The 27,747-nt window shown below is 48.7% G+C and overlaps 1 protein-coding gene across 1 annotated transcript; it reads right to left on the bottom strand.

Moving 5' to 3' along the window:
- Positions 1-1,540: 1,540 nt before the first annotated feature.
- Positions 1,541-27,721, bottom strand: otud7b (OTU deubiquitinase 7B). The gene is made up of 12 exons (XM_076150303.1): positions 27,536-27,721; positions 13,780-14,025; positions 12,629-12,799; positions 11,310-11,540; positions 10,667-10,768; positions 10,086-10,213; positions 9,357-9,463; positions 8,888-9,015; positions 8,168-8,317; positions 7,432-7,546; positions 6,799-6,877; positions 1,541-5,645 (listed from the first exon to the last, which is right to left on the bottom strand). The coding sequence occupies exons 2-12, from the start codon at positions 13,862-13,864 to the stop codon at positions 4,155-4,157; spliced, it is 2,787 nt and encodes a 928-aa protein (XP_076006418.1). The 5' UTR covers positions 13,865-14,025; positions 27,536-27,721; the 3' UTR covers positions 1,541-4,154.
- Positions 27,722-27,747: the final 26 nt, after the last annotated feature.

Here is a 27,747-nt window from a genome sequence, read left to right on the forward strand (position 1 = left end):
AATATTAATATCATGAATACATTTACACCCCGCAAAATGAAATCAAGTTATTCCATCACGTTTCGGTTCGTGCAGTACCTTTTGATGATCCTTCCTGCTGGGGTCTGTGAAGGGATCGGCTCCTCTTCTCTCTCATCCAAACTCAGGGGGAAGAAACGGCCAATAAAGCCTCCTTTCACACAAACGCAGCCGGGCCAACTTTCAGAGGAAATTCCTGCTAGTGAGAAAAGGGAAAGTCTGAATAATCCGGAGCTCCAGTCGTCCTTGGTGCCGAGCAGGTGTGGAGACAGGAGGCTGAGTCCTAGTGAACTATAATAGAGAGGTCTGGATTTTTTTTACCACATGGGAAACTGATCAATATTACATAAGGGTCTCCGATTTCTCTGATACATAAAACAGTCCCAGACACAAGACCTTGCATCATCTGAGCTGGAGTTATTCAACAATGTATAATGCAACAAGGTTAGTCTATGAGAGTGACACACTGACAAACAGGTGTCAACAATGGCATATTAGGCTGAACCTGCTTTCCATCTTTGATCTCCTTTCTAATTGATTTGTCTCATTGTAGAGTAAAGGATGTTTTGTTTACATGTATGAATGTGCAGCTCCAGTTTAACAACATGATCCTTATTGGACACTGGCCATGATGGTGCGATTCAGATGCCATTATGTGCGTTTTGTGTGTTTGCAGCTGTCGTGAGCCTGGAATTTGATTATTTAAAATATGAAACACAAGGGAGAACACGTGACATTCTTGAAATACAAGAATTTATTCAAACGGTGCAAAAACGAAAATTAATAATAATAATAATAACCTAACTTAAAATCTGATGTTCTTTCTATCCAGATTGCACTGTCACACAGCCTCAGGGCTCTCCTCTCCAGAAACAATAACTCAATAAAAACAATAAAAACTTAGAACAGATCAAAATACCAGAACAACAGAAATCGAGTTAAAATAATGCACAAATTTGGTAAAAATGGATTTGCCATTTACATGCAACAGTTCCAGTCCCATGCAACTTGAAGTATCCCATGTTAATGTGGCTGATGGCGAAGAATCTGCTCTCACAGAAATGTCAGTGTTGCACATGATCAAAACAAAAAACAAAAACAGGGTCAGTTGGGTCACAAAAAAAAACAAAATGTGAGCAGTTTCCTCTTCTAACATGGAGGAAAAGATGTCATCGAAAAAGAACGAGTGTCAAGATTTGAGCGTAGCACGCGACGGTGGCTGTGAAAAACAAAAACGTACAGATCTCCCCCCGAACTGAAACAAAACCCAGACTGCTAAACAAGCAGCCGTGTGAGAAAGAACATCCTAAATCAGCTCAACTAAACAGTCCACAAGGAAAATTATGAAAATCTTCACTATAAATATAGAATTCTCAAATCTCGTTAAAGTCAGCAACGAGGAAATTAGTTTGCAACGTGAGCCTCGAGTGTGTGGGAGGCCAGTGTGTGTGCGTGTGTGTGAGTGTGTGTTTGGGGGTCGCGCTCAGCAGACAAAGTGTCACTATTTTTTTGGTCAACATCGATTCCACCCCCTTGAATCTTCCGGTTCTTCCAAGCTTATCATCCACACTGGTTTAACTATCCAACAAAATACATTCTAACCCTTTTTTTTTTTAAAAACACTGTAAAACTTTGGGCTTACAAAAATAACCTTTGAACATATTTATACAACCTCACATTGCTTCTTCTTCTTCTTCTTCTTCTTCGTCTTCTTAAATACAAAACAGTGAGAAGCAAGTCCGCTGTCGTACGAGTTTATCAGGGAGTCGACCTCACGGCAAAACCATGGGAGAATGAGAAGGTTTGCTGAGAGAATTAGACGCGGGAGTTTGAACGCAGACGCGTCACCGTGGGCGACGGCCCGATGCCCCCTGGGAAAGAACTTCCTGGGAATGAAGAAAAAGCTGCTTCAAGTGTTTTTATTATCACTGAAACTCCACTCTTATTCTGAAATTGACGACATCAAACCTTGTTTCTTGGCCGGTTATTGCAAAGCTCAGCACTTCTGACACTTTTTTTTTTAATTCCACATTTTGATCATTTCCTACTTTGTCCTTTGGGTGCTGTGCTGTGACTTCTAACTAAAACAACAGTGCCCTCTAGTGGGCAAGGCAGTGAATTTCATACTAACTTGTGCTTCTTAAGAGACTCGTCCACTACATTAATGCCAAACAATAGATTCAGTCAGCGCCAGTCATCCCTCACCACGTCACATGGCTTTAGTACGGGGAGGAGAGAACACGTCTATGACAGCACAACACCCTTCATCTGCAGATTACAGCCAGGGGAGGCTGAACAAGACATCAGCCGGCATCAAATCGGTTGACATGCCTCAGTAGAATACGGCGGTAGCTTTGGACTTTAACGGAGGAGAACGCTGTTAAAGTTGCGGGTGTGGTGGGCGGTGAAATGTAGAAAACTGCCGGGCGGTGAAGCGAGCGAACAACAACATGCAGACGGGAGAAGAAACCCTTCAGGCCGCTGCCTCCGCTTCCCACAGATAAGGGGGTGGCAGTGTGTGTGTGTGTGCAGAGATGAAATAAGGACAACAGTCAGGCAACACACACACACACACACACACACACACACACACACACACACACGATCTACGGACATCAGGAAAGTGCTTGGGTTTGTGCAAAAAAGAGGTTAGCAACTGGTTTAGGAGGTACGAACGCCCGCAACTAAGAGAGCTCAGCCTTCAGAGGAACAACTGAAGCCCACACAGTCAGAGGAGAGGAGACCGATGACGTCATTACAGTGGGAATATGACCGAAGAGCGTCAACGTCCAACTAAAGTGCACACATCACTTTAAATCCTGAAAGTCTCATCTGGAAACCTTCGTCTCGCTTCGTCAACTGTTTCTCAAAAGCCGCATTAGACTTCAGACCAAGTGAGAGTCTCCAGCTTCTGTTCAGCTGTGCCAGAGGTGATGTTTGCACTTCAGTTGCATAGTAGCGCTGCAGGTTCTGAAGGCCCGTTCACACAGAGTCAGAGTCAGAACGCAGCACAAAGCCACCGGGCCTCATGGAAGTCTGATTAGTCACTCTGGAGCTGCTTTCTTATTTTCTCAGAGTCTTATTCAGTCACCATGTGGAGCTGAGCTGAGCTGAGGATGACAGTCAGGCTCAGATTCACTCTACACTTTGATGTGAGGCACAGATTAGAGTCGGCTGAGCCTCAAACTCTCTATTCCACGTTTCTGTTGTGTACTCTGTGTGAGCGAGCCTCAACATTCTGCTGCAGAAGCTTCCACCGTGATGATGTCATGTCTTTGTCATCAGGCCTCACCAGAGAGTCATCCGGCTCTATTTCACGGTGTCGACAACAAAGACCGGGCCGGTGTTCTGCATCGCGACACAGACTAGGAGGAGGTGAGGCTTTGTGTTTGTTACGTTGAGTCTGAGACGCATTGGACGTGTTTCTGTTGCATTCTGTCACTTTAGCACCACAGCAGCCCACAGAGCGCTCGTTAGCATAGCACGCTAGCTTCAATTTGCGCAACGACGCAAAATGACGACCGGCGAAAGAAGAGTTAAGTCGACCAGAATGAACTCTGCTGTTTCCCGAGGTACGAACGGAGCGAGCGTCCAGTAACAGAAGGGTCGAAGCTCTCACACACACACACACACACACACACACACACGCCTTTAAATGACCCAGAGTGACGCCACGCCTCCGTCTCACTTTGTGCTTCATGAGTGTGTGTGTGTAGTCTGTGTGTGTGTGTGTGTGTGTGTAGTGTGTTTACTGTGTGTTAAGTGTTATGTACGGCGTCTGCCATATTACATTCTCTCCACCAGGAGGAGACAGTTGCTAGGCGTGTAACGTTTGAAAGAGGAGAGCCAGTAGCTCACACACACACACACACACACACTCACACACGCACACACACACACACGCGCACACACACATTCACAACGCCTGCATAAGAGCCACAGCAAAAATGTAACAGAAGTGCAGTTAAATAAAGTTCTCTGGTCTGTCGTTCCTTCTGCAGCGGAGTTCCTCCTGCTCCTCCTCCTCCTGTGCTGCCTTCACTGACAGGAAGTGACACGGGCTGAAGAGGGAAACACGCTCGTGTCCGTTCAGAGAGCGTTCCGATTGGAAAAAAGGCCACTCGGCAAGTTCGGCATCAGAACCTGTGGATGGATTCTGTCTCCCTCCTCTTCACCTCCTCCCTGTAGCAGTAGGAGCAGTAGTTTCCCGTCTCGGGGTGTCCGTAGTACGAGCAGCTGGACGTCCGACAGAGGCTGGACTGCAGGCCGGCCAAACCGCCGGCGCTGCCCAGAGAGTAGTGTCTGACCGGGGGCGGCCCGCTCCGAGAGTCCAGGGCGGAGCGCGCGTCCCTAAAGCCGTTGCTGTAGCCGCCGGCGGCCGGCTCGGACCCGGGGTAGTCGGGGGGGTCGATCTCCGGCGGGTACGAGGGGGTGAGGCGGGAGGGGCTGAGGGAGGCGGGGCCCTGCGGGTGGCTGTACTGGGGGTGGGGGGGGATCTGGGAGGAGGGGCAGTGGCGAGGCAGGGTGGCGTAGGAGGGCAGGCCGGGGTAGGAGGCCGGAGAGCCGCCGGCCAGCTGACGGCGAGGCTCTATGTAGCCGTGCATGTTAAGGTGCTGCGTGAGAGGAAGAGGGGCGGCGGGGGGCGGCTGCTCGATGAAGGAGGGGCGGGGGATGGGCACCACAGCAGAGTACATAGAGGGGCTCAGGGCGGGCTTCAGCTGGTTGAAGGAGGGCAAGGGATTCTCTGTCAGCTCCTCTTTGGCCTCGTTATAAGGCCGGTACGTCAGCTCCGCGGCCCCGCCCACCGCCTCCTTCTTGGGCGGCGGGGCGCCGTTGGCGACGCCCTTCCTCTCCACGTCGCGCCGCTGTTGCTCCTGCTCGGCCCGGAAGCGCTCCTCAGCGTCCTGGAGGTAGCGTTGGATCATCTCCTCCTGGAACGGCTGCCTGTTGCTGGTGGTGAGGAGGCCGGCGAAGATGAACTTCCTCTCGCCCTGCATGGCGGCGCGCAGGATCCCCAGGCTGACCTTGACGTTGGCGCTGTACTTGTACGGGTCGCTCTCCGTGCTGCTGCCGCCGCTGCTGCTGCCGCTGCTCCCCGTCCCGTTCAGGCGCTCGCTGCCCGAGGAGGGGGAGCCTTTCCCAGAATCCTCCGAGGCATGGGCCGAAGGTGAGCTCTCCTTACTGCCCTTCCTCCCCCTCAGCGAGCCCTTCTTCTTCTCCACGCCCTCCTGCTTGGCACCTCCGGCTCCGGCGTTCTTCCCCGTCATCAGCCCGCCCACGTTCTTCTTCAGCTTGCTGCCCAGGCTCTTGCCGAAGCTGCCCAGCTTATTGGCCACAGAGTCGGCCCTCTTCTTGTCTTTGTCTTTATCCTTCTTGCTCTTGTCCTTGTCCTTGTCCTTGCTCGCCGTCCCCGCCGATCCGTTGCTGGAGGAGCTAAAGGAGGAAGAGGAGCTGTTCTTGGCCAAGGCCCCGCCGCCGCCGTTGACCGTGGAGCCGGTGGTGGCGTCTCCGTTGCCGTTGGAGCTGCTGCTGACCGACTCCTTGTCCGACTCTCCTGAGTCAGGGGGCGTGCGTGCGTCCTCGCCTGCAGACGCTGTGGGGGACTCGGGCTGGGCCAGGGGGGCCTGCTGCAAGCACACAAACACACCTCAGCACTTTGAGTACACACACACACACCTTCACACAATCACAACGGGGCGAGAAAAGTGATTACAAAGCACAGCGTGGCCGTAAATGAAGTGGAGTTAAAGCTCAGTTTCACTTCTATTAAATCCTGAAAATGAAACTTCTCCCAGCAGGAGCCGGAGCCGGAGCAGCTCAGGTGTGTGAGGAGCATAAGCAGCAGAGAGAGAGGGGGAGAGAGAGAGGGGGGGAGAGAGAGAGAGAGAGAGAGAGAGAGAGAGAGAGAGAGAGAGAGAGAGAGAGAGAGAGAGAGAGAGAGAGAGAGAGAGAGAGAGAGAGAGAGAGAGGAAGAGGAAGAGAACAGAGTGACTCATAGGTGTTTTATTTTGCAGACTGATGTAGAAAGTGAGTCATTCCTGAGACCCGGCTCATATCTACAAACACAATCACAGGCAGTAAAATAGAATCTGCTGTATGAGGCTGAAGTACGTAGACGCTGACGCACGCCTCCGATCTTAAATCACTTCTCTCCCGACAGAACCGAGCCGCACACAATCTCTTTGTTCCTGCGGAGATTCCAGCGTTTGCAGGAATGGCAGGAGAGCGACGGTGAAATCTGGTATGAAGCCGTCCTTCCAGAAAAAAGAAAATTACCGGCATGAGTGTGTAGCGCACAAGAGGAGCTTTGTCAAAGTGTGTGTGTGTGTGTGTGTGGCGTCACGTTGGGACCTGAATGGGCCAGTGTTGCTTGTTTTTTGACGCGGGGTTCGCACAGCGGCAGGTGGGACGGGGGAAAGAAAAGCCTCTTGTCCTCGTTTGGTGAGATGCTAACGTCGACCACGAGTCGCTCAAACGCCGCCGCGCATCTGACTGATCGTCATTAGATCCTGTGTGTGTGTGTGTGTGTGTGTGTGTGTGTGTGTGTGTGTGTGTGTGTGTGTGTGTGTGTGTGTGTGTGTGTGTGTGTGTGTGTGTGTGTGTGTGTGTGTGTGTGTGTTTATTCCTGAACTTAAGTTGGCAGGCGAATTAGTTGGACCGGCCTGGAATTGAGAAATCATTCAGTATTCCTTTCATCTTGGCTGTCGAACGCCCATTTCCCAAGAAAAACTATTACGGGTGCCGTTGCGTTCTAACACGTTGTGACGATCTTGTCATTACCTCGCAAGGCAGATGGAGCCAGGTGACCGTCATGTAGCTGTGCAACATCTGGAGCTTGGCCTCCAACGACAGAGCAACACTGAGGGAGAGAGAGAGAGAGAGAGAGAGAGAGAAAGAGAGAGAGAGAGAGAGAGGGGGAGAAAGAGAGATTGTCAGTTTCTGCCTTTAGCATTTAGCTCCACGTCGTGTTGTTGCTTAAGTATTTGTGTTGGACTTCAGCCACCGCTTGGATCCCAGATCACGATGACATCATAAAAAGGAGGGTAAATCACAGATGAAAGCTTTGACAGAGTATTCAGAGGTGGTGGCGTTTGTTGACGTAAGACAAAGCAGCTGGCAGCGTCGAGGCGTAATCTGTCTCCGGCTCGTTACTGAGAAACATTTACACGTGATGTCTGCCACGTACAACTTCCACTTCCTGCGGCGGTGTCTTTAAATGTTCCAATCACAAACAGTTCTGCACCTACAGGATCTAAGAAGGTAAACGAGGACAGGTGGGTTGTTTTCACTCAGCGGCTCCTTTGACCCCCCTTCCTCTGGCCCATTGATGGGAGCTATTTAGAGGCTACTAGAGGCTTTAGAGGAACTGCTGCTGCTTACAGGAGGAGGAGGAGGAGGAGGAGGAGGTCTTACCTTGCCAGCATCACATTATCCGTGTCATCCTTTCCCCACTCCCAGTCTTTCCCCGGGTCCACAGCAAAGTGCAGAGGCAGCATTTTGTGCTCCGAGTCGGTGAGAGGGATCACCACTGCGGGGCGGAGAGAAGGAAACATCATCGATCCGCTGCATACCGAGCTGCAAGTGCCTCTACGTGGCGTTCGCTGTCCACTTAGATCAACGTTCGCCCGCTCGGCCTGACCGTTACCTTCTTCAAAGTCTAATCTGAGCTTTAGAGACTGAAACGACGCGCTTAGTGCCAAGTTACTGATTATTCACAGGGTTGACTGTTGTATTAAAACTCTTCACATCCGCTGGAACCAAAGCGCTGCTAAGTCATTTCCAGGAGGGTTATGAGCTCAGTAGTGAAAGGGTTAAGGAGCATTAAGCTGCATAAAGCCACGACGTATACGTTCACAATCAAACCCAGCCTATAGGAATGTGTCTCCAGTCTAGTTTGGCTTAAATGGCGCCGGAATCAGAAGATCAGTCGCCGCCGACCATCAGCTGACCTACTGAACCTCCGCTCTCACCCTTACACACTCTGCCGTATGTAAATTATGTAAAAAGGCTTATTTTCCTGTATAATCTCCCCCCGGGTAGAATCGATGTGTAAGCATGAGTGCTGCTCTGTGACTGAGGGGTGTCACATGTTAGCGTCGCACACAGAAAAGGAGGCGGCGAGCGAGGAGTGAAGGAGGCGAGGCGTTACCTTGCTCTTTGGTGCTGTCCTTCTGCTCCATGGACACCAGGGCAGAGAAGTGCGCCTGGTCGTACGCCAGCACCAGGGGCGAGCGGTGGCACTTGGCAGCTGGCACTTCCAGGGGTAGGTAGATGCCTCCGAACGGGATGGGAGCGAACGCTGTGGGAGGCGTGAGGAGGGCGTTAAACACGGGGAAAATATGACCTCGGGCTGATTAAGGGACGCTGGGAATCTGAGCCAGAAACACGGCACAGGCTTTTTGTCTGTCGTGTGAATAAATCCAAAGGAGTATACGACGTCTACTCACAATGTTTACGCCCAATAATGAAGACTGTGAAGATGAACAGGAGTGTTGTCAACTCTAATATCAGTAAATCAACCCGGGCAGAGACAAACAAACGGATTCAACGAGACTGAATACGTCAGGGCTGCTGCTGCTGCTGCTCACCGAGGAGCTCAGGCAGTGTGTTTACAACACAGCAGAAATAGGTCAGAAGAGCTTCACGTTGTTTGTTTTAGCCTACTTGGGAAACCAGACGGGAGGTGTTCATCACGCAAAGAACAACTCAGGGAGAAGTCATCAACCGCTCAGAGGCCAAACACTCCCCTGCGATTGTGTCAACTTTCTGCTATTCGCTGACGGAGCCCCGAAAAACTCCTCTGTGACTCATGGGACTGATCGGGGAGGCGCTGGTGTGAGTAAACAACAGGGAGCATGATGTCACTCACCCTCTCCTCCAGAGTCCCTCAGCATGGTGTCGGCCACCACCACGATCGGCCTTCGCAGGACGTGGGCCAACACGAAGACGTGGAACTCCTCTAAACTCTCGTACACCGGCTCGTCCGAAGACTCCGCCCTGGGGACAACGGGCAAAGTTCAGAAAGGCACGTACGCAGGCGTTCATGCGGGGTAACGCTGCCATATATGGAGCTAGACCTGAACACAGGGGACCTTGTCAGAGCTCTGTGCACACGCAGAGTTATTGATACGTACTGTAAAACTCAGTGAATAACATTGAAGGAGCTCTGTTCATATGTTACACTAAGTGGCAGTTTGAGTGAAATGTGGCGCAGTCGGTCGGTCGGCCGGCGAGTCCCGATTGTGAGCTCAGTTGTTTGTTCATGAATAAAAACATGAGTGCTGACGAGCTGCGGCCCAGGCCGACAATCCCCCGCTTTGTCCGGGTCCAGACCTTACCCGTTGGTGCCGTTGGTGCTGTAGTGTATTCTGGGCTCGCTGGAGGCCAGCTTCAACAGTTCGTTCCACTCTTTCTGCCACTCCTCCTCCGTGTACACCAGACCAGACTAGAGGACAAAGGATACACACACACACACACACACACACACACACTTGCCATTTAGAGAGGGAGTGTCAAATGTCACAAAAGCATGTGCTGACGTTGTGGTGGCTCATCGGATGGCTAACTACCGACAACCCAGCCAAGAAATTTAGGGAGAACGGAGCGGGAACCTGGTCGATATCCTGCGTTTAGACTGGCATTACGGGCAGAGGGACACGGCTGAGCTGCCTGTTTGTCCAAAGGCAGCTACGGCGCTCTGCTTCTGTAAACTGTAAAGCTCCACTCGGGCAGTTTTGGTTGCTTTGTGATCTGTTTAAAGGACGGCTCTGCGGTCACTGCTACAAGATCAGAGGGAGCTTCGCTTCAAGCTCCGTCTGCAATCGCTGAGGCGTGCGTGTTTGCCAGGTTCTCATTCTGAGGGCGAGTGAGAGGCGCTGGTTGCGATTGGATTGGTTGAAAGAGAACAAAAGTGCGCATCTGCAGGCTGGAAACTTTCAAATATTTCATTAAAAAGGAATGCGAGAAGCTGCAGGAGGAAGGGAAGAAGCAACAATTGTTCATGCCTGCCCCTCACAAAATCATCCCACAGTCACAAAGCAGAGAGGTGTGTGGCCTCGATAACGGACCTCTTTATTCTGCTGGGTCTGCTGCCACCTCCACCTACGCTTCAGGGCCTCTCTCTCCAGCCCGTGATCCATCAGCGCGTACAGGGACTTCCGCAGCATCAGGTCCCGGTCGTGAAAGCCCCACATGCCTGCGTTTGGACACAACATTGGAACATTGAAGCCACATCAACCTCTCGTGTACGACTGCAGGGGGAATGTCAAACTAATGTGGAGGAGCACAACATTCAAGGACATTTCTGTGGTGTTTGTGTGAAGTGGAAAGACCGAGTCAAATCGCCAAAGGGGCATTTTTTAAGCTGCAAAAAAACATAAATGGGAATTCGCAGCGATATTTTCCTCCCAGCGATGAGCACCTTTTAATAAACATGACTGATCTCTATCCTGCTGCTATCCAGGCCCCGGCCTACAAGTGCTGGAGCCGGCTTATAAGTCTTCTGGACTAGAGGCTCCTCAGTGAGTCACAAAGGCTGAGCCAACGTTGGAAAACGCAATTAGCGCTTTAAGAAAATGATGAAGCTCCCTTAATAAACGCTAATGGGGTGTGAACCTGTGTGGTGTAGGGGGGCGTGGCTTGTACTCACCCAGCGAGGCTGCGTGTAACAGGCAGTTTCCGTCCCCGCTTGTGGCGAGCGGCAGCAGACTCTGACAGTTGGGTCCCACTTTCGTCCACCAATTCAGGCGACCTGCAGGCCGGCGGCGGGAGGAAAAACAAACCAAACGAACCGGTTTTCAAGACAAACACGTCTCAGTGTGAATCCAAAACAGCTGCTGCACAACTTCCCAAACGTGTACAAACCAAGCCCGCTGCACCAACACTGGATATCCTTGTTATGATATTCCACTTTAAAAGGAAATAAACAGGATAATTGGTTCTGTGCTGAGGCAGACGCTTTCCCGCACTGTCATTTATTCCTACGATGTGGAATGTGGCACAGCAAAGGTGCCTGCATGGCTTCAGGACTGTGGTGTGAAGGTTGGGCTGATCTGCTGAGTAGATGCAGGTTTTGGCTTTTGTCTGATGACGCTCGGTTGAAACCGTAACTCTGCTGTGAATGTTTTTGCTCTGTAACCACAGACTGAGAGCTCTGTGGTGTAGCTGCTGGTTCCAATCCCTCTGTGTTCGCCTCCCTCCCTCCCTCCCTCTACTCTACTCTTCATATTTACATTTGGAGCAGCAACCCCTTGCCCCCTGGCGTGTGCTGTGCGTTTGTGTTCTCTCCTCACCGGCGTGCTCCAGGGCCACCATCATGGACTGCTCGATGAGGTCCCTCTCGATGAAGCCGCGGAAGTCGTCCCGGTACATGGTGAGGTCAGGTAGTTGGAAAGTGCAGAGGGGCGTGTCCAGGAGGAGCTCGCTGCTGCTCCCGCCCGTGCTGGAGACGTGGGAGCGGGCGAGGGACACGATGGTGGAGCTGGCGTGGGAGATGCCCCTCGACAGACGCTTCTCAGTGGCAGCTGGGGGACGGGAAAGAAAGAAAAGGGGGCGGGGTTTAGATTACTTCAACGAAAATAACTACCACCTAACCAAATCTGCTCAAATCAGCTACTTTGCGTAATATAATAAAGAATTCCAATTATTGTTTTATATCCCTTTGTCTCTATTATGCCGGATGGAGAGAAAATGCTGCTGAAAACTCTGCTTCCAGTAATTACATTTGATCAGATTGTCCCCAAAACGTCACCGTGTGCGGCCGGGAATCGAGGGGAATGATTTAATTTCGATCATTTCCGATTCTCCGTGTCACGATCCGACTCCAACTCGTTTCTCAAATCCATGCAGAGATTGTGGGCAGATCTGGAACTTTTGCTGCAGTGCCCTCCTCCCTCTGAGCTAAGACACGATCTCATTTCTAACACAGATGTGAAAGGCGGCAACACTGAATCAGCAACATTCTAAATGGAAAAAAAGCACCTATTTATATCATTTAAAGTCATGTATTAAAATGTATACGGGGCTTGATATACAGCATATAAAGAGCGACTTTGAACTACTTGCTGTAAACAAATCAAAGCAGTGACGATGCAACATTCAGTCAAAGGTGCTGATTTGTGCTGCTGTGTTCTGTTTTGCAGGAATGGAATCTGGTGGACATGTTCAGAGGCTACAGAGCTCCGCTGCACCGTGACTCAGCACTTTAACGTAGCAAAGCCTGCAGACAGCCAACGTCGAGTCGAGCTCCTTCTTTCCCGGGAGACAATAAAAAAAAAAAGAGCCAAAGTACAATCCGAGCGCTTTGCCTTGAGCGGAGAAGGTGCTGAATCAATTAAACAGAGGCTCGTTTCCCCGTCGGCCACAGCGACACAGTAAAGCCTCTCCGGTGCGGGCTAGCCTAGCAATGTTAGCTTCAAACTCCACGACCGCTGGGTCATAAGACGGTTTCTTCTCCGGACCTGGTGCTCGACGGTGCCGTAGTAGCTATTGTTAGAAATCTGTTTGAGTTTGTGAATTGATTTTGAATTCATGTCTGGTTGCCAATCACTTAAATCCTGTTACATAGACTTAAGGAATACAGAATATACCAACTGGCCTGTGTTGGCCTCACCTTGCACCACCTCATCTTGGCGTTGGAGTAGAGGCCTGCCTACCCTGGCCATCTCCTTTTCGGGGGGCAAGTACGTCCTCTCCTCGTTGAATGAGTACGCCAGGTTCCCGGCGTGCACCTGTCGCAGCTGCTCAAAGTCACTGAGGGCAGCAGTGATATCCCAGTTCTTGCCTACGGAGAGAGAGAAAAGAACATCTGTCTGAGTCCACGGGTCCACGGGTCCACTCTGACTGCCTCAAACCTGTTTCTGTGTCAGGCAGATGACATCTCTTTAATGGGTTTAAATATTTACCAGAAGTCAACGCTCCCATGCGCCGTCTTATCTTACATGAAGGCCAGCCATTGGTGCATTCCTATGCTTGGGTAAATATCTGAATTTGGAGCATGTCACAGTTTGTTGGCTTGCTGCTCTTCACTGCAGTGCATTACATTTCTAACCCATATTCTTATCTGCAACTTGTGTTGCTGCTAGGCAACAAGAGCCCTGTTGACTCCAGCTATACCTTCCTTCTGTTCGTGTACGATAGTCTAACATAACAAGCCAGCAGCGTTTATCACAGAGGTTGTTAATTTGGCAAAAGCAGTGCTGGAGAAATATTTTTGAAAATATTAACGACTGGATAAGAAGAAGACGGGTTTGATGAACATGTTTGTTACTCATGACAGCAGTGGGTGTGACCTTACTGTATCTTTGACTGGGTATAAATACTACAAGCCTCAGTGTGAATGGATGAATGATGTCACTCTGTGGGTTAGTGACTGTAACTAATGTGCTGACTAACACGTCTCTGCTAAAATAGTTTTTGTCAGAGAATCTTGGTTATGTCTATTTTTAACTCATACATATTACTACATATTACTCAAAATGTAATATCAAAACAAAAGAAGCTGACAACATTATGTTAATTTTTTAAATGTACAAAAGTTCACTGCAATGATTACAATCAAGACAGAAGAGAAGAGAAGAGAAGAGAAGAGAAGAGAAGAGAAGAGAAGAGAAGAGAAGAGAAGAGAAGAGAAGAGAAGAGAAGAGAAGAGAAGAGAAGAGAAGAGAAGAGAAGAGAAGGGAAGAGAAGAGAAGAGAAGAAAAGGTCACGTTTTGAGTCCAGGTCCAGCGGCACAATGAAATGCCACCACAGTTTGCTGCTCACCCTCTAGCAGGTCTCTGGCCAATCCCGGTTCAGCTCCAGTGGAACGGACAAAGTCGGAGAGGACTGCGTCCATATCCACGGTCATGTGATCATGAATTCACAGGTTGGCGGGTTGTGTCAAAGCAGAGAAAAACCCAGATATGGACTCTGTCCCCCAAACAGGACAGCAGCAGCGGGGGACGGGGGGATGGGGGGACGGGGCGATGGGACTCGGCTCTCTGCCTCGCCTTATACCACCAGCCACACCTGGAAAGATAACACAGATGAAACAAAATGAAGCCAACAGAAGGCACAACCTCATCCAATGAATGAAACATTTGCCAGAAAGCTTTACAACTGCTCAAGTCAATAGATGAAAGGAGTTAGAGAGATTGCACGTTGACAACAGTGAACGAGAGGCACACAGACATAATAACCCTGCTCACAACCTTTTCAAGTGCCAGCCTTTAAAAGGCCCAGGCTGCTTTCTGACCTTGTCACCTTTTCAGTCACTTCTCCCATTCAGGACACCAGCTGCTGCACACAAAGTGAACAGGCACACAGAACAAAACTAAATTTGCATTGAAACCTAGTAAAAGTCAAATGCTAGCTCCTGTAGGACGGCTTGTGCTCGGCCCGGTGGAAAGGCTGCTAGACTTCTCATAGCTGCGTCGACCCGGGCATCAAATTTGACCTCTTCCATTCATAAATAGGCTTAGTATCAAATGTGTGAGAGCTTTCCCACCAACGAGCCACGTCAAGAGGAAGCTTAACTTTTTTTTAGACAGCTCGGCAAACAATAAAGATAAGCTTTGTTTTTTAATCCAAGTCAATAACTGGTAAACAGATATTCGGATTCTGACGTTGTTTGCCAATAGCTGCCTATATACTATTGAACCAGACTGAAAAGATCATTATTTATTTATTACCTACATGCTGATAGTTATATCAGCATGTAGGTAAGATAGATGTAGATTTTGTTTAGGAAGGGTTTTTGTCAAGTACATCTCCAATGTCAAATTTGTTTAAGCATCATTACAAGACGGCCTTAAATAAAACAGACTCTCGCTCCTCAAATTTCAAGCCTAAATCCAAATAACCGGCCTCAGAAATCAATGAAGGAAACATTATCAAGACTGAGAAAAAAAAAGAGTCAGCATCAACGGGCCATTGACACAAAGGATGGAGAGGACAATCAATGCAGATCCAAACAGAAGGCACGGATAAAATACCGCTGGCCGGGAAAGACAAATCCATGGCTGCACATCCAAGACTAAAAGCCTTTATTTTGGTTTGCACTTTACATCCAGTGTTTTGCAACAAGAGTCAGACATCAATCAAGGGCAGGGACATCAAAGCTCACACACACCTGACAAACGATAGATAGACTTACACAGTCAGCTCTACATTTTAAAAGATGCAAGAATGAAACCACTTTTCCACCTTTTGCATCAAGTGTGTAACTGATGCACATAGTACTGTTCACAATAAGCTGTCCGATCATGGTGTCTTTAAGTTAAAACCGGCCTAATCCAGTCCTGATTGCATTTTGAGCTACCTACAGTCATGTATTCCCACCCATCCCTTGGCTCATTCACCACTCAATGTTCCTGTCTCATCTCTGACTCAGTGAACCCTTTTCCATTGCGCCTGATGAGTCACGAGTTTACTCTTCTTACACCTCTCCATCGCTCCTCTCACTTCACGTCTCTCTCTCTCTCTCCCTCCCTCCCTCCCTCCCTTTGCTTCTCCGTCGTTGCTAAAAGCCACAAGGACCCGACTTCCGCGTGCGTTTCTTTCTCAGTGGGCAGAAGTATTTCCGGAGCGATCTCACCGTCGCCGGCTGTTCGGCAGAGTCTGACCTGTGGCGTTTCTTAACATTCTTGCAGCTCATCAATTCTGTCGTGTTCAGGTCCACTGATCACATACACACACACACACACACATTCGCACGCCACAGTGGAGATGTTAGATTGAGGGCACTTAACCTTTTAAAACCACAGGGTAGGGTCACAGAGGTACAGTAGCTGTTGCATTCTGATGAGCCATTACTTTTGGCTCTAGGAAGGGTTCATTATTTACAAAACTAAAGCAGTTCCAAGACTTCAGAATATATTACTTGCTAAAAGGCTGCAGGCTACATACGAAAAGAGTCCGGCATCTCTGTTGGACCTCTAGCTACCATCTGAAGCTTCTTGTACATGATGTTTACAGCAAGTCAAAAAGGTCATTTGTAATATTTGTTGGAGAAACCCTGTTGTTGTGCCTACTGGCTATAAATAATACTGCATTAACTGACAATAAAGGTCACTGGTTGCCAGAAAAAGGGTAAAATTTCAGATAAACATGACGGCCTGTGGACACAATGTACCAAAACAGACCAACAAAGGGCTGGTTGTTGTAACTCTGGGCAAGTTCAATCAGCCATTACCACAAGCCCACACTTCTGTATCTGATGCACTGCCATATGCGCCTCTCTCTCTCTTTCTCTCCCTCTGTCTCCCTCCCTCTCCCTAACATATCAGCAAAGGAAAGTCCATATTTTACATTTACAATAATTTGATATCTGAAATTGGTATAAATGAAAGGTTTGCTTAGTCCAAGTAACACAGCTAGATTATGCAACTGTACATGGTAGTAGCCAGCCTAAGCCACCTCTGGATCCATTTCCTCAACAGGCAGATTCTCCTCATACACCCGATTATGCAATGTGCCACGGATATTCAGCCAACTGTGCAATCCTGTTAATTCCCTCCATGTTTATGTCCTACTTGCACTTTTGCCTTCACCCGGGTGTCTTCAGGGTCAAAGTAGAGACAAATACTCAAGAGAGGTATCGAGTACATCGACACATAGTTACCGTTTTTAACTAGGGTTTAATAATTGTCTATTGGATGTGAATCTCTAGTGTCCGTGTGTCCCAACAAAACACGATATTTGATGGCCAACATTTTCATCTTGGTAGCCAACAAAAACAACAACCCTCCGTCCAAGAAAGACCCCGAGAAAAGGTCCTGTATGGATCACTGGCGACCACTGACGCCCCGGCTGCCAGCGCGGGGCAGTCAGTGATTTATGTCGGGGATGGCTGAGCTTTTGTCTGGCAGAAGGGATTACATAACAGGAGCTGCTGACAACACGTGGGTGCTGAGCCGAGGGCTGGGAGAATGGCCTGGATCACTGAGGGAGACATACAGAGGTCAGCACAGCCTACTGCAGCCACCCTCGCTGGGCCTAAAGGACGAATCCATAGCTGGGGCCGAGTACCCCGGGTTTTTGGTTTGTTTACCGTTTGTAAGTGGGCATCTAGACAAGTCAGGGTAACTGCCCTTTAGTTCTGGTCAGTTTCTCTGATGTAGCACGAACGGACCGTACGTTGAAAGAAAGCAAATCAAGTTGAAGCTGGTGACTGCGGCAGTAAGGAATGCTGCTGCCCACTGCTTCATTCATCGTCTCCGATGGTCACAAAGAGCTTACAAATAAATATTTGGTTTGGAGCATTAGCTGAATCGGCAACCGAGGGAAGATCTGAGGGGAACGTCTCGTAGCGCAGTAATGGGAAACGGCTGCTGTCAAACAAGCAGTGTGGTCCTTTTACTCACTTTTAGACGAGAACTGCCAACAGACATGGCGGACGTGAGCATGATACACCTTTCACTTGATGAGTATCAGACACAATCCCAACAGCCACATGCTAATGTGGTTACATGATATCAAGATATCATTTGTTGATAGCCAACACGGCTCAAAAGCTGTCGCAAGCGGCAAAGGATTCATGTAAATGTCTGTGGTTTAGCTGTCGTATCTATGTCGCATAAAAGTGATCTGATCTTTGTTGAGGCCTCTCCTTTCATGTGAACAGGTTCTGTTGTCTTTTTACGTTAAGTACACAACCATGTTAATTAAAGTATTACCTAGTGAATCCATTTAGATGTATTATGACCGTGACATTTACCAAAGCCATGCAGTCCATATGAGTCAAGTCAACCATGAAGACATAAAGGGAACAAGCAGAACCGTGACCATTGAGTAAGACTGAAGGAAAACAGACGACAAAATGAATAACAACCTATGAGTAAGACAGAAAAACAGGCCTTTAGCTTGCTTTGTCATGCCTCAGTCACTGTGTAGGCTATTCATGCATGGTCACCCAATATGCCATGACCTCAATTATGACAACACCAAGAACCATATATTTCTTGTATGTTCAAAATGTATGTTTAATATAACCTGAGCAAGTCGGTCCGGATCCTGATCTGTGGCCAACCTGCTTCTCCACAGGCCTGTCACGCACTGTAACCTGTCCAGAGCAGCACATTCTCTCATGGCTGCATGTTCCTGTCCACAAAGGTTACACCCATCGTGTGAAACCTGAGCTTTGCTGTTCAATTAAGAAGGGAAAGGATGTGGGGTCTAAGAACAAGGAGGCTGCAGTGAGCCTGACAGCATACTTAACAATGAACAAAGCTATAGAATTATTTTATTATCTTCAGGAGTGCTGCTGAGGGACTTGACCAAATGAGGACAGCTCAGTTGTTCTCCTTCCCTTTAATGGTCATGACATGACGGATGATTGTGTCTATAAATGTGTCAGTTCTATTTTAGTTCAATCACATAAACCTTTCCTGTGATCTCAGCAAATGCAACACACCCTCTCAGCCTCACAAAACCATATGAGTAATGAGATAAAGGGTATAAAGTAAGCAAACAGGGTGAGGTGATGTGGCTGGTGGGAGTCGGAGCAGCGGTGATGGATGCGGCCCGGGTCTGGAGTGAGTGACAGTGGGTCAGAACGTTTGGGCGCCGCAATGATTCCTGACGGCTAATCAGGGGAATTAGCAGGGACAGGGAAAGCATTAACCTCTCCATTACTGATGCAATTCAATAACAATCTGTCGCAGGTTATCACAACTGTCAAAGTCAATCAGATTAGGGCGCTTTCACTCTCCTCGCGATGGGCGCAGCTCATTGTCCATAAAGCCAAAGACTTGTACATAAAGTCTTGCGGGGCGTGAACGGCACAAATGATATCTTAGCTACTCCCATATCTGTGATTTAAACGGCTGTCCTTTCAGTGTTCCATAAATAGGGCTGGGTGTGCGGTGAACAATCACTCACAGTAAACACCTTGTTACTGACGGAAACCAGCGGAGGAAGAAAAACATAGGTGTGGTGAGATAGCTGTCCTTCAGCTGTCTTTATCTGTAAAGTGCTGTAATCTGGTTAGTGACTGAGCCCGGGCAGCCCACACCGACTCATTACATAACCTCAGCGTTTACATCTGTGAGGGAGGCTGCACGCTGCCTGCTTGTGGAGGAGAGGAACCGGCCCTTAACCCCGCCGTCTCAAGTGCGGCGATTTGGACAAAGCGGCATAAGTAAACTGGATCAAATACATGGACCGAGACAGAGTTCATCCCAGGCCAGGCTTTAGATACTGAGACAACCGTTTCCCCGAGAGACAAAGGTCGTATATAAACCCATAAAGGAAAAAAGTAGAACACAAATAACACTAACTTTAAGATTCTGCTAGTCTGGTGGAGCGAGGGCATTACTTCCTGTCCTGCTCGTAAACTGCCGCAGGAAACCAATGCTACCAGTGTTCAGCGTTCCCCCGCTCGGCGAAGCACACATGCTCGACCGGTGTTGATGGAGGGAAGCGGTGTGTTTTTCGGTGGTTATGGGTTTACATCTCAGAAATCAATACAGTAATTTGGAGTACGGACATTTCCCTGGATGGAAGGAAATACTAGCAAGCTGGTCATTGGGAGAGAAAAAAATCAATACAACCTACTGAAGTGTAGCCAAGAGGATGTTGCGTTGTTCATCAGTTGAATTATAGGGGCTTAGTGGACCAGTTCAAGTCCATTAGGTAAGAAAATGCTTTGTCGCGTGAACAGAAGACCACTAAAGGTGTCTGATAGAGCGAAGGACCCTGATTCAGCTGAGAATGTTTAATTTGCCCTGGAACAAGAGCGTTCATTATCTCTACCTACAGAGTCGGTGTCACGTCACGGCAAGATGTCTATCTAAAATACAGGGACAATGGGTAAGATCAAGCTCGTTACAGGAAACAATAACACACTTGATCCATCCTTTCATGAATAAATATCCTCGCCGAGTGTGAGACTTATTAAAGCAAACATTCTCTGAAACACGAAGCACGGACATTCCGAAGCTGATGAAAGCTTGACCACCGGCTGTGGGCGGGTGTGTGTGTGTGTGTGTGTGTGGATGTGTGTGCGTCTGTGCCATGGGTACGAAAACACCAGGCTGAACGCTCAAGCGGCTGATGTCAGAGATTCCACACCGTGCCTGCCCTCTCGGAGGCCATGTCATTGAATCTCGTCTCATCCAAAAGCTGTCCAGTCATCACACAAAAATGTGCCAAGTTTAACTCCCCCGCCGCCGCGGCCTCTCTACCCCGCGAGCCGGCTCAGAAACACCCAAAAATGATCCGAACTCAGCAACCTACTCCCCCTTTAGAGGTTTTTCCTCTAAAGGACTTCCAGGCAAACCGTGGTGAACAGAAAGCAAGATCCATTTACCGATCAGGAATTTGACATTAGGCTTTATTGATTAGAGAGTCGAGGCCAAACTGCATTAACCTTCTCCAGTTGCAGTACTTGAACTATATGACTGAGCTAATACAACAAATGGAGTTCATCCGACGTACAAACAGGTCACGGTTCTGTGCAACATCTGGGATAACAAAGGTAAGAATTCAGCACCGGCATCTGTTTGCCAGGGATACAAATAACTGCTTAATTGTCCAGAATAACACTCTTTGATGCCAATTACCCACAAACTACTCGCTCTATCCGTCTATCCATACGCCTAAAAATATCTCCAAGCGTCAGTTCTAGAGGCACTAATTCCAAAACAAATCACCACTCAAGCTGTGAGCTCCTAGAATTGAGAGGAACGCGTTCATCAAACAGCCTAAATACAATCCTCATCACAGTTCAAAGGTGTTTTCACAACGGGCACAGAACTGGCATCTAAACTACGTCAGGGATCAAAGGTGTCACGTCTTGATAGAGCAAAATCCAAATGAGTGAAATCAGCTGCATTTCTTAAAGCTCTACACGCACAAATACCTCATTTCATTTGAGTGACAGGAACCACAAACCCCTGAACTGCACGTCTGCACCGTTCTCGGGGCTAAATCCAAGCATGTGGCTGGTGAGCGGAGCTAAATAGCATGAGCGGGGCAAGCCAGGCTGCTTGGTAGTGGTTTCCTGCTTCCCAATGTGGGCCCGGTGTTGTTGACGTTCACTGGCGCTTAGTACAAACAGTTGAGTTCAGCCGGTTCAAACGGGCGGCGTGAGCTTCGGAGCACGAGAGTGTTTATCAGAGTGTCTGAGAGTTGATGTCATGGTGTAGCAGAGCGTGTAGCCGCGGTCTCGGGATTCATAGGGTGGCTGTTCCCTCCCGACACTGCGCTGCATGCCACCAAGTCTAATGTGAGTGGACACCTCTAAATATAATCCTGCTCACACACAGATCTGAAATACGATGATTCACTAAATGACAAACCTTACTTTGTCTCTTTTCTGAGCGGTTTATTGGCGTGGCCGTTGGTTAATGTCGTCAGACGCAGCTACGTCCTAAAGTCAAGGAGCTGACGACACTAAAAGCTCCCACAGATGAGTGTTAGACATGTCCACAGAGAGATAAGGTTCCATTTGAGAGATGGATGATGAATGAACTAGCTTGGTGAACATGATGTCTCAGAGTTTCAGCATTGCGGAATGAAGCTAACCTAAACTCCAGACTGTGTATAAGCAGGTTTCATTCCGCCCTGGCAGCAACTTTATCGATTTTTAGCCTTTGTAGAGAAATTCAAGCCTCTGCATCCATTTGAACACGGGCCGCCGATTCATTACCACAGCACGGCCAAACCAGAGCAGAAGTGACAAAACACACTTGTTCATTTGAATGATTTCAAAGATGAAGATCACAAGTAGCTGTGCTGCAAATGGCCACAGCCTCACACTTCTTATCTTGACATTCAACAGAATTGTTTGTTGACACATTTACCCCAAACCATAAAACGTCAACCGCACAAACAAAAACCTTTAGATTGTGTGCAAACTAGATTAGCATAGCCACAAAGACACCAAACATGACCTCACATTCCTCCATTAAACTCTGCACTGGTAACAGATCATATCTCAAGGTTCATGTTCACTTAGTGTACACACAATTTGCTTATTATTATATCATTCACATTTAGATAGAGAGGAAGGCCATTGTCTAAATTTGCATATTACCCTTAAGGAATGCAAGATATTTCTTAAAAGCTAATCTGAACCTCGGGCTACGTTTGTTCCTCTGAGACAAAGAAGAAAGGATCCTCGCCATTAAGAGAGAAGGTAGAGGAGCTTCATAGAGGGCTGAATGTAGAAACTACACGGGCCAAAGACTGGCAACTATCCTGTTACACAACACGAGCCATGCAGGTATGCAGGCGTTAGGAGAGATCAATCATGCTGGAGTGTGAAGGCAACTGAGCTCTGCTGCGTCTACAGCCAGCGGCTAAACAAGCGCCATCGTCAACAAGCGGACGGCACTAATACTCATGTGAGTCCCCACGTGCTGCGGGCCGGCCCCCGTACACAGCAGGGCCGCTACGTCACTCCCTGTGTGATGTCATCCTGGGTGACAGGCTCCTCATCTGGACTGTGTGTGTGTGTGTGTGTGTGGATTACTCCCGCTGCCCTGGATTAACGGGGCAGAGGGCGAGGGACTGATGTTTTGTCTGGACAGGAAACGGACGCTGCCTCAATACTCATTTGCCTCGGCGGTACAAAACAAACGAATGCTGGGAGTAAATGACATTGGCGGCTGGAGTTATCAGCTCTGCTTAGACAGGAAGTTAAACAAGCCGACCTAACCCTGTAACCTAGGACCATCATCCTTTACTGTAGCTCCCAACTTCACTTGTCTGTTTAAACACTAGAGGAGAGAAAACCTGAAGCCTTAAAGCAACAACAGTTAGACTCTATAGGAACTTATATAAGCATAATTAGTTTTGAAGGCAGACACATACACAGCCTCAAGCTAACAAACACTGCAAGCTGGTGTGCAATGAACTCTTTACGACCTGTGTGTTTGTGATTGTGAGTGTGTTTGTGTGGCGTTGCAACGAGCACCACAACTACAATCGCCTCCAAACCTGTCATCAATATTGTTCAGGGGTCCAGATCAGCCCTCCCCCCCCTCTAATGACATCATGAATGATGTCACTGTTGGCATGAATCTAACCAGCACACTTTCCCCTGAAGACACTACGGAAGAAGAGAAGACATTGGAAACTATTTGCATCACGCTGAAGAAGCAACCGTGACCGTCGGCAAGCTGCAATGCAAATCATCAGAGATTGGCTCGAGCAAACTAATCTCCAGCAATCAGGTAACAATTACTTAATGTTAACACTACTACATGTACAACATTAAGCTCAGTTAAACTAGCAGCTAATCTAACTTTATTACAGGCTATGGTGTGTTACAGCTTAACTTACCACTATAACTGTAGTGTGTGTGTGTGTGTGTGTGTGTGTGTGTGTGTGTGTGTGTGTGTGTGTGTGTGTGTGTGTGTGTGTGTGTGTGTGTGTGTGTGTGGAGTTGCAAGGAGCACCATTCCTACCATCGCCTCCAAACTTTATAAACACACTAGTTCAGGGTTCAGCATTAGCATAGGGAGCTCATCATTGCTATTGGATGTTACATTAATACTTGATAGCAGTTTATCTGCATTACATTAATGGAAGCATCCTAACACCCCATAATCACATCATGAATGATGTCACAGTTGACGAGAACATAACCAACCTATAGCAACCTCCCGTAATGACATCATGAATGAAGCAAAGCACCATTCAAACTCTACAGACAAACATTTAGCACCATGCTGGAGGAGAAGAAACCGTCAGCGTCAGTTAGAAGCTGCGATGCAAACGCAGAGGGGTTCACTCTCAAGTCTGGGGGAGGATTTGCTAATGTAGGGTACTTTACATTACATTACTATCATTTGGCAGACGCTTTTATCCAAAGCGACTTACATTGCATTACACTACCACCCTTCGCAGAGGGGGGAGCAATTGAGGGTTCGGTGCCTTGCTCAGGGGCACCTCAGCAGGGACTCAAACCTGTAACTTTAAAGTGGAGGGACAGGAAGGAGGGTCAGGGGATGCCGAGGTTAGGGGAGATGGGTTGGGCTCAGGCGTCTCTGTTCCGTCTGTACCCTGGAGAAGGATCTCTAAAGCCAAACCCCTGCTGTGAGAAACCAATTCCAGCGCGTGCCTGCCAGCACCGGGCCTGCCGGGCCCGTCGTGAGCTTTGCTCTAATTTACTTGAAAGGTAAATAGGTGTGTCAACATTTCACACAGAGCAGACGACTCTGACACTTTTCGGCAGAGGACAAATGTTATAATTACTATTTCTCCACCCTGTCTGTAGTAGGAGACATTAAGTAACTGACACACAACACTCACATCACAGCTATGCTTCCTATTGTTTTGCTGGCCTGTATGGAGTTACGGCTGTTTGGTCGGTACCACAGCACTAGATTCTAAAGTAACAGCAAGTCCATAACAGCTGTGTAACTGATCTAACTACAGTATAGTTTACTAGAATACACAACTCGCTGTTCGCCGTTGAGCAGCTGCCGTCACCCAGGTACAGCCAGCAGGGTGTGAAGGCTGATGCGTGCGTGGGTTCCACGTCCCTCCACCCTGACACAGACAGCCCCGGGCACTAGCCGGCTGCTGTGTCACAAGGCTGGAAGGCAACCAGCCATACTGTGGAGGGTGGGGCTCCAAAGAATTTTATGAGTTGCTGTCTGCACATACAGGCCTCTCAGAGACAAGCCACCTATTGATCCCCGTCTCGCTGAAGCGGCGTGGGGACGAGGGAAGTTTTCCCTCTCGTAGTATCACATAAGTACAGTACCTGACGGGTTGGAACGGTGCTGCTAGGACATGATGCAAGCAGATGCAAGGCTGTATCGGGGTGGGTTTCTGAGCAAAGAGTCTGCAGCAGGAGGCGCACGCATGCTTGACACAAAAACCATGCGTCTGTCCTACTAACCCGAAGAAGCACTCATCTACTTACTTATTAATCTGCCTGTGTTTGAGAAATCCTTTGGGAATACCTCTGTGGGCAAATGGGCCCGACTCTGAAACTGACACTGGAGCCCTGACACACACACACACACACACACACACACACACACACACACACACACACACACACACACACACACACACACACACACACACACACACACACACACACACACACACACACACACACACACACACACACACACACACACACACACACACACACACACACACACACACACACACACACACACACACACACACACACACACACACCAGCTGCTTGGGGGGGAGCCCGGCAAGAGACGAATTTAAAATTTCATCCTCTCTGCATTGTGAGGTTACCCTGTGAAACACTATCTTCAGCCCTGACAGCCACAGCCATCCAGCACACAACAACCTGCTGATGTGGGCGATGCTACAGAGCCCAACAATGTCAAAGATGATTAAGATGACATGAGGCCTCGGAAAGAGAGAGAGAGGAGCAGAAAGTACTGTGCACCATATACCATTTCCAAAGACAAAGCAAGTTAAACTGACCCGACACCCACTGTGTGAGAAGAAGATGAAACACACACGAGTTAACCTGTCCACATAGCAACGTAACCCTACTTAATCCCTGCGTCAAGCAATCGCATGACTTTGCACTGTGTCATCGGCACCAGGTCTTGCAAGTTAGCAGCCTCTAGCAGACGGTTCTGTCCGTTTGTTACACAGGCAGTGTAAGTGCCTGCAGCTTGATGTGGATTTGGCTCAGATCTGTGCATTATTCTCTACTCCCATTTATGGATCGATGCTCTGGCTGCATTGTGCATTTGCTCCTCTGTAGACAGTCGTCCGTTCAGAGCTGCGGTTCAGCGGTCTCAATAAAGCTTGGGCGGTAAAAGAGAAGGAAAAAAAATGTAATGCTATTTCACGGTTTCACATCCAGCCCGTGTGTGTAGGGAGAGATGCTGAACCTCACTTACACTCCCTGTGCTGCTGCTGCTGCTGCTGCTGTGTGCATCAATATGTTCCTTGATGTGCTCTGGACTTGCATAATGAAGTCTGACGGTGCAACCTTGCGTAGCCTTAGCGGTGCGTGATCAGCAGGGGGATCTGTCTCGTCGGAGAGAGTCGGGGTGCGTGGAACATAGATGGAGCCGATTAAAGCAACCAGTGGTCTCGTTTCATAACATTCACCGGTAACTGGGGTGAACTCTCTCCCCTGACGATGAACGCTCTGCTCAGCCCATAGGGGACTTGGCTTGGGAACAGGAGGGTCGCCGGTTTGAGTTCCCATACGGACCGAGAAAGAGGACTGGCAGCTGGAGAGTTGCAAGTTTCCTGCCGAGGTGCCCTTGAGCAAGGCACTCAAACCCCCAAACTCCCTCTGTAAAAAGCATGTGTGTGTTGTGTTACATATGTAAGAGGGGCGCAAAATGCATCTCAACTGGTGTGATCGTACGTGACTGCATGGAATTTGACAAACTATCTTCTTCTTCTCATTTCAAGCATCACACTGCAGAGCCACTGGAAGGAGTGAGTGTGTGAGTGTGTGTACAGGTGGGAGGGCCGGACGTGTGCTTCTTCTTCCTACCAACTACACAATACCTCGCTTCTACTTCTTCTTCTTCAGATCCCTCCGTCCTTGTAAGATGAGGTCCCTATGTTGACGCTGGAGGGACAAGAGCAGTGAAGAACTCGGTCCCTTTCCGTCCTACTTTCCATGTTGACGGTCTGTCCCGGTGTCACAGAAGACAAAAGAGCCCCTAAATACAAGAGCTGAATAATTCAGGGCGAGGTAACGCAAGCCTCTGTGGCTGTGGTCATGTTGGGAATGAAGGTAGAAACCGCTCCAGTGTTCGAGCGAACAGACCCGATGACCTGCAGGAGACACAGCTCTCTGCCAGGTTCATGCTTGGACTCGAACCGTCAACGAAACCATTAAACATGACTGAAATAACATCAACCGGGCGCTGTTGCTTGTGGTGACTTACAACCGCGTCCCGGTCAGGCAGCGCTGGCTGAGTTACCGGTGGATTAAGTTATCGTTACATCACTCACGCACCTCCAACACAAACAAGACTCCGGGCGAGACAAATCTCGTCGTGACGGCCGGCTAGCTCACGATAATGTGGGGCTGACTCACAAAGTACCCGAGGAGTACTCGGTACCGACAAGCAAGCAGAACCGAGCTCCCATTCTGAGCAACTTTAACAAGTCGTTAAATGACATCTTAATTGCTGTGTAGCGGTTATAGCGGCGACCATGCTAACCATTATGCCCGGTAACCAACCTGCTTTCTTTCCCCCTGACGAGCGGCTGCATTGCACCGCCAGTGCCGGTGGCTTGTGTGATATGTTGACTCTGAGCCCGGCTATTAAGGCTACGACTATTCTTAGGTACCAAATATTAACGAACAATACAACATGCTTACATAAACGCACCGGGAGAGTTCAGCGCAGGCGGTTTGAGTGCGTTTACACACAACCCCGTAACTTTGTGCACCTGCAATAAAGTCCGTTTTTGATGTGTGTATGAATGCAGTTGATTGTCAGTGAATACAGCGATTCGGAACGTTTGGCTAGCAAGTGGCTACTTCGAGCTGTGGCTAATCAGCGGCTAGCGGTTAGCTAACGTTGGTAGCTCCAGTGTTGTCTCTGCTTACCCTGCACGGCCTCGTAGATGTGCTTTTCATCGTCCCATGTGGTTTTCCGCTGGGCATCAGAGTGGAGACAGCGTGTACGGCTCCACGACCAACAACTCCCAACTTTTTATCATCTTCAGAGGCGACACAGTGCGTAAAATCCCAAAGTGGACCAGCAGCGACAAAGTAAATTCTCCACTTACAACAACAACGTCAACCAAAGATGTTGTCCC

The sequence above is a fragment of the Genypterus blacodes genome, unplaced genomic scaffold (assembly GCF_046128005.1).
Source record: "Genypterus blacodes isolate CSIRO-AG114 ecotype Tasmania unplaced genomic scaffold, CSIRO-AGI_Gbla_v1 ptg000052l_1, whole genome shotgun sequence".
NCBI classification, from domain to species: Eukaryota; Metazoa; Chordata; class Actinopteri; order Ophidiiformes; family Ophidiidae; genus Genypterus; species Genypterus blacodes.